Consider the following 9,195-nt stretch of genomic DNA (forward strand, 5'->3'; position numbering starts at 1 on the left):
TCCTTGTGGCCAGTGAATCAGATAGATGTCCAGATAGCGCAGCTTCAGATCCTTAAGCGTCTTCTGAAAGGCTTCCCTCACAAGGGATCTCTCAAAGAAGGTGGGCCACAGCTGCAAAGAGAGTGGCAGTGAGGCCTTAACACTGGCAGAACAAAGGCCCACACCATTCTCATTCCTCCTGCTTTGCGACTTGCACCCTGATCTAACCTGGGGACGGGCTGTTAAGAACAAAATCCATTACAATACATGTCGCAGTATGGAGGGTCACCAGTGCTCAGCAGGTCAGACATTTCTTAAGTGTCGAAGGGTATTTATTTTTAACTCTACATGTCTCTCATATCATTTAGCAAGTGTGGCCACTGATTCCATATTTGTTTTCCGGGTTATTCTCTTTCTCAGCTGTTGGCTCTGTAAGGGCAGGACTTGTGTCTAGCTTGTAAATATCAGGCATTCTTGGGCCTTTGGGAGCAGATGGTCATTTTTCTGCACTCCATGTCTTCAAGCATATCAGGCTCCCACGCTGACTTCACCAGGAGTTTCTCTGCACCTGCTCACTGCACACAGTGGGGTCTATTGGTCCCACTAGATGCGTGTGTTTCCTGAGTACCTATGACTAGTGTTTCTGGCAAGTTGTGTATTATACAGAGCCAGTGTTTCTCAACCCCCTCACTCCCAAATGCCACTTCTTCCCTTGTAATGTTTTATAATTCACCTTTTACTAGACTGAAATGAAAAGAAATTCATATGTCACCATACATGACAGAAAATACATGCAGAAAATGCCCCCACTGTTTTCTGCAATGGCATTTTGTGGAAATTTTGTCATTTTCCATAATGCCACAGTCATTGAGACTCCAGTGCTGTATGGCAGGGTCAGCATTGAGTCCTGACCACACCCTAGGCTTCTGACTGCCCCTGGGTGGATGCATCCCACAGGCAGGGAAAAGGCGGCTTATTTAGGCTTCTGAATACTGGACTCTGAGTAACTGTGGGAAACCATACTACAGGCTGTAACATCTCCAGCCCCAACAGTGGTCCACAGTGTGGATGTCAAGGTATCCATGGCCATTACTCTTCTGGTAGAGAGGAGGAGGGCTGGAGTCTGTCTGTGCATGGGAGGCCCATAGAGTTCTTGCTTCTGACATGGTCCACATACTTCTGCTTCCCTTGAAGGGAAGTCCCCCCACTTGTCCATCAGCCACCTGTACCTTGCTAACGATGAAGAGGTCCTCCCGCTTCACAACCTTCTCTTGGATCTTCTCTTGGATTGCTTCCCCCACCTCATTCTCGTTCTGATAGACATAGGCACAATCAATGTGGCGATACCCTGCATCAATGGCCGCCTTCACAGCTTCTTTGACTTTGCCTGGAGGAGACTATAAAGAAATAGAGAAGCCCATCATATGCTTGTTCTTTTTTTTTTTTTTTGATTAAGAGAAGAGGTCTCATCATGTTTCCCAGGCTGGCCTTAAACTACTGGGTTCAAGTTCATCCTCCCACCTCAGTCCCCAGAGTAGCTGTGACCACAGGGTCATGCCATGGCACTGTAACCGTCATATCCTCTTATCCCAGAGACCCTCCAATAGGGTCATCCCATGGCGCTGTAACCATCATATCCTCTTATCCCAGAGACCCTCCAGTAGGCTCCTCCATGGCCCAGCTTCTTTGAACCAAAGTGTCTCTCTGCCCATTTGCCTGGGGACACTGAGGAGGAAACATGCTTTGGGACAATTTTCAAAAAAATAGAAAGGAAGGAGAACTAATTTTCTGATTATGGCTTCATGTCCTAGTCTAGCTAAAAGTTAATTCCTTTCTAAGCCAGGTTACTCCTGAAATGTCTTCACTGAGTGAGGGGCAGATGGTGCCCACTGCAACATTCTAAATACTGGGCTGAAAACTGAGCTCTGCATAACCCAGAAGATCTTTCAGACAAGTTCCCCAAAAGGTGAGTGATAAAGATCTATAAGAGGATCATTGCAGTATGAATCCATACTCTACCACATGCGTCTTATCTGGGTTGAGATAATTCAGTCCCTCTAAACCTTGTCTGCAAAACATGAAAAACAATAGCGCCTGCCTCCTGAGGCCGTGCTGGTGATTCCTGCCACGATGACTGTACAGTCAGCACATCACCTGAGACCCAGTAAGCTCAGTAGATGCAATCCATCGTGTAATTAATACTTCAGGAAGGGGAGAAATAGGAAGCATTTTGGAATGGAGCTTCTATTCCTCCCTTAATGCAAATAAATAGAAAAGAAAAGAAAGAAAGAAATAATATTAGAAATATTACATTTGGTCCACCATAGTTGAATAATAAGAAAAGTAAAAGCACATAAAACTGATCTCTCACAAAATCATTCTTAAATCTCTTCTATTGTGAAATAACGCACACATTGGAAAGTATAGAAAACAGCAATGTGCAGCTACCCCACCACTTGGACAAGAAATGGACTGCTTCCAGAAACCTAAAGGCAGCCCTGCCTGGGTCCCCCTCTCAGGCACTACGCCTTTCTGCACCTCCACACAGATAGGTGGCAGCACATCATGACCACATCTTGAAAACAGCTCCCTTCATCTCCTTACATCTGAAATTCTGAAGCTCTAAAAAACACTAATGAATGAATAAGGAGTGAGCAGATCCCTAGAGATCTGGAAGTGGGTCTTTGCCACATTTCTATAAGATTAAAAGTGTGATTTGGGGCAAATCTTATTACTCAAGAAAGAGAGGCTGAAAATCACCTCTGAAAATCACCTCTCCCAGATTGACCAGGAACACATCCTGAGAAAGACCCAGTGCCAAAGCAAAAAAGCAATCCTACATTTGCACCAGAATGTTTATTGCAGCTCAATTCACAATTGCCAAGATGTGGAAGCAAACCTGGTGCCCGTCAACCCATGAATGGATTAATAAACTGTGGTATATGTATGCCACAGAGTACCATTCAGTCATAAGAAAAATGGAGAGTTTACATCTTTTCTGTTTACTGAATGGAGTTGAAACATACTCTTCTTAGCAAAGCATCTCAAGAATGGGAAATAATATCCAAGGTACTCAATACTAATATCAAACCAATATATAAACAACTACATGCCCACACGACAGAAAAAACACAAGTATAGCTAGTAAAGAGGAGGGGGCAGGGGAGGAGAGAGGGTGATTGGTGGGATCTCACCTAATGTACACAATTTGAGGGTGTTCAGCTCTCTCCCTAGATCAGCGATTCTCAATCTGTGGGTCACAACCCACAGGAACTATATTAAAGGGTCATGGCATTAGGAAGGTTGAGAACCACTGTCGTAGGTGAAGGGCTCAACTACAATTTGAACTTTACCTTGGAAATGAAAACAGTGTAACCTAAAGATTGGTACCCTCATATTAATTTATAATTTTTAAAAAAGTGATCCTGTCCTCCAGCCTGGAAGAGGACATGGGAAAGACAGATACAAAAAAGGAAAGAAAGAATAAGAGAAGGCAGACTCTGTCGGGAGATTAGCCATGGGGGACAAGAGGGAGGAGGAAATCCATGGATCGCTCCTGGTACCTACCTCAGGTGTCGCTAACACTGATGGAAAAGGCAAAGAAGCCTGAGTTAGAAGATGAGGAACAATGTCAGATTCACTCTCAGAGAGCTCGGGGATGTGCCTCCCTGAGCTCTGGGATGTGCCTCGCTGAGTTTTATCAGCTGACACTTACAGAGCCAGGGGACCCACCACTGCTGACACCCGGCCCAGGCGCTTTGTGGTCCCAGCATGTCCCAGACTCGCTGAGTTTTGTTAGCTGACACTCTCACCACCAGCACACAGCAGAGGGCGGGACTCCTGAAATGCCTAGACCCTTTCAGTGTCCTAAAGCCAGGGAGAGTCTTAGAGAAAACGATCTTAGAAAAGAACTTTATGTGTAACTCCTGCTTGAAGCTTGACACTCACTGGAGAAGCTGTCATCACTGCTGGAAAAAGCCAATCCTGGAGCTTTGCACACTGACTCAGCCGTGAGAATGGAAAGCAAACTGGATCCCAGTTCCACAGCTGAATGTGATCTGCCCAAACCCCCTCCTGACCTCAGGGCTTACCCGACTGTACACAGAGAGGAGAAAAATGCCCAGACACCCCCTCCACGGAAAGCAGGGTGTCCAAAGATTTGCATTTTACCTTCCAGGTTCCTAAGCCCACAGTTGGCATTTTGGCTTTGGTCCTGAGCTCCACAAAAGTCTCCATGGTTGGTGCAGAATCGGTTGTGAGTCAGCAGACACAGCCGGCAGCCCTGATAAATAGAATGGGCACAGGCTGTAGTAGGGAGGAGCTTGGGCCCAATCCCAGTAGTTTGCCTGACCCAGCTGACTAGGAAATTCACTGCAGGGTTTTGTAAGATTAAAGAATACAGCGAATGAAATTTAAACATGGTAATCTGCAAAGATGTTCCTCAGTTCATAGTACAGTCAGAGTTTCCCAATTCATGGTGAGTCAACAAATGGAATACAAGTGAAAGTTGGAAAGCTGAACTTCTTTTGTGTCAGTGAGAGGAGAAAATAAAGACAGACAGAGGGAGGAAGGAAGAATGGAAAGTAAAAAGAGTAAGAGGAAAAAGGAAAGGCAGAAAACTGAAAAGAAAAAATAAAACAAGAATGAAGGAGTAAAAACAGCAAGACGGGAAAGAAGGCTGGAAGGAAAAGGCAAGATCCTTTTTTTCCTGTGGTTGTTTCTTTCCTCTGTAAAATGAGGTCCAAAGAGAAGGGGTGAAAAACAATGTTACATTTTGAAGGTTGCAATTCCAGGTTCAGGGTAGAGATGGCCAAATCCTGAGCTGATTAGAGTTAGCTGTGCCCTGGAGTTTAGCAGTCCAGGGAACACGACGTGGGCTGTGGCATGTCACAGCAGTGCTTTCCTCCCATTTATGTGCTCTGACTTGCTTGTGAGTGGGCCTTGGTAGAATCTTGAAGGGATAGTGACCTCTAAACTGCGAATTATGACATAGGTTCTGGGGGCTGACTGGCATGATATATTGCACGTATGGGTAAAAAACCTTAACAGTCCTTATTAATGTTGATTAAATTACCTTCCTGAACATTAATGGTACCTTTATGCTGCAGCCTCTGGTACCTACTAGATTGTAGCAGCAAGTCTCACAAATGTGCACATGGGCCGTCTTATTGTCCCAGTACATACTGGATGACATGGCAGTGGAAATACCATTGAATTACTGAACACTTTGTAACTTTCAACCTAAATAACAAACACAGAGAGGCTGTCTGAGGAGAAAAGTTATTTATTTTGGAAAAGAGCATTATAGTGGAAATATGTGTATCATAGTAAACTATGTGTGTATTCCAGAACGTAAAGTGAGGCAAAAGTCTTTGAAAGAAAAAATGAGGATGATTATATTAGCATGTTAATGTAATTACCCCTGGCTACAAAGGTCAAGAACAGGAATGACGCCAGTATGAGGTTGGAGAGGCAGTTGTAGTCAGGTGTCCTTTTAGAAGTATTTTTGGTGTGAAAATGTATTGGCCTTCATGCAAGAGTATAATTTCTGTAATCATTTGTGGTAATTTTTGTTATCAGGCATATAAACCTAAGAATGCTTTCTTCTTGAACTTCCCAGTTCTATTTTTTTTTTATTTCGCTTTCAACATTAGTGATTCCATTTTGATTCTGACAACTTTCATATGACTCACAAAATAGAGAAAGAAGTATTGCTATTGATAATGTTTCTCTTAGACATGCTTGGGCTATTCATCGGTGAAAATGGAGATCGCCGTTAGATAATTGAGATTAAATAGCTATATCAGATAGTTGTTTCTATGTAATAAACCAGCTTATTATTACAACCACCATGTCTATGCTCATAATGTTGTGCATTGGCAATTTGGGCAGGAATCAGTTGATAAGGTTGGTGACATGTTCAGGCTTCCTTTGTGTGGGCTGGAATGTCAGGGAACCCTGGGATCCTTGTTCACATGTTTCTTCTCCTCCATGAGCCTAAATTGGACTTGTCCACGAGGCAGCAGCATTCTATGCAGCTACTCTTTCAGTGTCTGCAATGTTGCTTCTGCCACCTTCTACTGGTCAGTTGCAAGTCCAGCACAGGGTCAAGGAGTGGGGAAACAGACTCCACCCTGGATGGCCATTGTGGTAAGGAATTTGAACTCATCTTAATGTACCCGAGCAACCTTAATAAGACCTATGATTAGTTACTTCCTGAATTTCATGAATTTACTCATCTATTTGTGCTTTTGGACTTTTAAGAAAATGTATTTCTCTCTCTCTCTCTTCTTTGTTTGACGAATATATGTGCATAAAAAGACTTACTTTGTTAAAAATAAATACAAAGTTGACACGAAATTGTCTTATAGAAGAAAAATGAACTAGGAGTAGTGTTCATTTTTCACCCTCTGTAACAGTCCAACATTAATTTCTGGAAGAAAGACAGGAAACAGCAACTAACATGTCCACAAGAAACACAGTGGAAAAGAACAACTCTAGGAATGTGGGTATCCAGAGAACTTTCTGGGAGGAAAAAGGATGAGCCAATGGATAGATGGGAGTAACACATATCAGATGAAGGGGAAGAAGCCAGTGTGTGCACACTCGGACCTGCCGTGGTGCCCTGTAGCAGTAAATTGTTCCTAAATTGAAATCTTAATCTTGTATTCTTTTTCTAAGAAAGAAAATCTTAAATCGCACCACTTCAAGATCGCAAAACCTGAATCCTCCTGCCAAATAACATTATCTGCTAGCACCAAAGTTTTGGATTTCATTTCTTAAAGATCATTTTACCATGAAATATTTTCAAAATATGCGAAAGTGTAGGTTTCGGCCCCTCTATGTCTTCTTTCTTTTCATTATGCTTTAAGAAACTACTTGCTCACTTTCTGGATCTTGCTAATTATTGCATTCCCAAGCAATTCCCATGTCACTGTGACCCACAGATTCCCTCAGATGCATTAGACCCTGTGGCTTGATCAGATGAGATCCCATTTTTTGTTTGCTGGATTGTTATTATATTTGTTTCTTTTTTGGCAAGGCCATTCATGTGTTGTATTCTTCTATCGGATGGCCATGTTATTTGTATCTATTTATTTGTATTTATATATATGTGTGTATGTGTATCAGTGATTGCTGATTATTCCTAAATCCATTATTTTATTAGATTAAAATATAGCAATTAATATAGCAATATACTGATTCTACATTCTTTCCTCATTTATTAGCTCAAATACTTCTTTACAGAGAAATTTCTCCTAATTAATAATTAATTAATTAATAATTAATGGTCTCCTAATTATTTGGCTACCCTGAGGTATAGTTTGTATAGGAACATTGAATAATGATTGAGTCATTCTTTTATTTTACAGGTTTTAAAAAGAAGTTTCAAAACACCTCTAAGGTCACCAATGAATTATATTTAGTAATCTTTGAATTTGTGATTCACACACTGACCATCACAATGGACCATCAGCAAAGAAACATCCAGAAGCTAAAGGTCAAAATTTACCTTCCACAATGGCGCAAAAGATAAAACTAAGCAAGGATAAAACTAACTAACTAAACTTTCACAACGTAAGATGAATAGAACTCTACCACACTTATTAGTTCTCTCAGTAAATGTTGATGGCTTTAATTTGCCATTAAAGAGGCACAGGCTAATAAACTGAATGAAAAACCACAGCCATTCATGTGCTGTCTCCAGGAACTGCACCTAACCTTGAAGGACAAATTAAGACTTGGGGTTAAGAGATGGAAATCTGTATTTCAAGCAAATGGAAATCAGAAGAAAAGGAGGGGTTACAATCTTATTTTCAGATACAAGTGGATTTATAGCAACAAAAATTAAGAAAGACAAAGATGGTCATCTGATACTGGTCAAGAAAATAATACAAGAGGATATTTAAATGTTAAATGTTTATGCACCCAACCTTTTTAAAAAAATAGTAGGTAATATTCTTTTATTTTTTAATTAATTTTTATTTTAGAATATTACAGAGGTGCACACATTTTGGTTACATAATTTCCATTTGTACATTTTAAGTCAAAGTTATAAATATACCCTTCACCCAGAATATCGACTCGTTCCAGTTTGGTAGTAAGTACATGTGGTGTTCATTTGATGCACCAACTTTTTTTTAAATATTAGGTAATATTCTTCTATTTTTTAATTAATTAATTTTTGTTTTAGAATATTACATATGTGCACACATTTTGGTTACATAATTTGCATCTGTACATTTTAAGTCAAAGTTATAAATGTACCCTTCACCAAGAATATCGACTAGTTCCAGTTTGGTAGTGAGTACATGTGGTGTTTGTTTTTCCACTTTGCCATACTCCAGTTAGAAGAATAATCTCCAGTTCTATCCAGGTTGTTACAAAAAAATACTACGTTGCCATTTTTTTAATGGCTGAGTAGTACTCCATATACCACATCACATATCGATGGACACTTGTATTCTTTTCACTTCTTTGCAATTGTGAATTGTACTTCTGTAAACATTCAAGTGAGAGTCCCACAAGCCTAGTAGTGGGATTCCTGAAACAAAAGGTAGGTCTACTTTAATTCTTTGAGATGCCTTCATACTACTTTCCATAGAGATTGTACTGGTTTGCAGTCCCATCAGTAGTGAATGAATGTTCTTTCCTCTCCACATTCATTCCAGTGTCTCTTGCTTTGGGACTTTTTGATATGAGCAATGCAATTCTTACTGGAATTAGGTGATATCTCTTTGTAGTTTTGCATTTCCCTAATGATTACAGAGGTTAAGTAATTTCCCATGTGTTATTGGCCATTAGACTATCACTGTTCATGTCCTTTGCACTTTTTAATGGTGTCATTTAAACTTTTATTGCTGATTTGCTTGAGTTCTTTGTAGATTCTAGTTATTAGCCCTTTATCAGATGTATACTGTGTTTTGGCTGTGAAAAAGATTTTTAATTTGATCAGGTACTATTTATTTATTTTTGCTGTTGCTGTGATGGCCACAGGGGTCTTCTTCACAAATTTCTTCCCTAGGCTGCTATCTGTAAGAATCTTTCCAACACGTTCTTCTAGCATTATTATAGTTCCATGCCTTAGATTTAAGTCTTTTATTCATCATGAATTAATTTTTTTATTAAATCATAGCTGTACATGAATGCAATCATGGGGTACAATGTGCTAGTTTTACATACAATCTGAAATGCTTTCATCAAACTGGTCAACAT

At 40.4% G+C, this 9,195-nt stretch overlaps 1 protein-coding gene across 2 annotated transcripts in view; it reads right to left on the reverse strand.

Annotated features, from left to right (window-relative positions):
* Positions 1-4,248, reverse strand: part of LOC100962268 (aldo-keto reductase family 1 member B10) — a 13,461-nt gene extending 9,213 nt beyond the window's left edge. The window contains exons 1-3 of one of the 2 annotated variants that reach the window (XM_023514216.1): positions 4,150-4,248; positions 1,209-1,376; positions 2-111 (exon numbers count right to left, since the gene is read on the reverse strand). In XM_023514216.1, the coding sequence (XP_023369984.1) occupies positions 2-111; positions 1,209-1,376; positions 4,150-4,215 (344 nt within the window). In that variant the 5' untranslated portion in view covers positions 4,216-4,248. The remainder of the gene's footprint in view (position 1; positions 112-1,208; positions 1,377-4,149) is intronic. The other variant, XM_023514217.1, reaches the window with a different exon arrangement.
* Positions 4,249-9,195: the final 4,947 nt, after the last annotated feature.

This window comes from Otolemur garnettii, unplaced genomic scaffold, assembly GCF_000181295.1.
Source record: "Otolemur garnettii isolate 467f Iridium unplaced genomic scaffold, OtoGar3 scaffold00049, whole genome shotgun sequence".
Taxonomy (NCBI): Eukaryota; Metazoa; Chordata; class Mammalia; order Primates; family Galagidae; genus Otolemur; species Otolemur garnettii.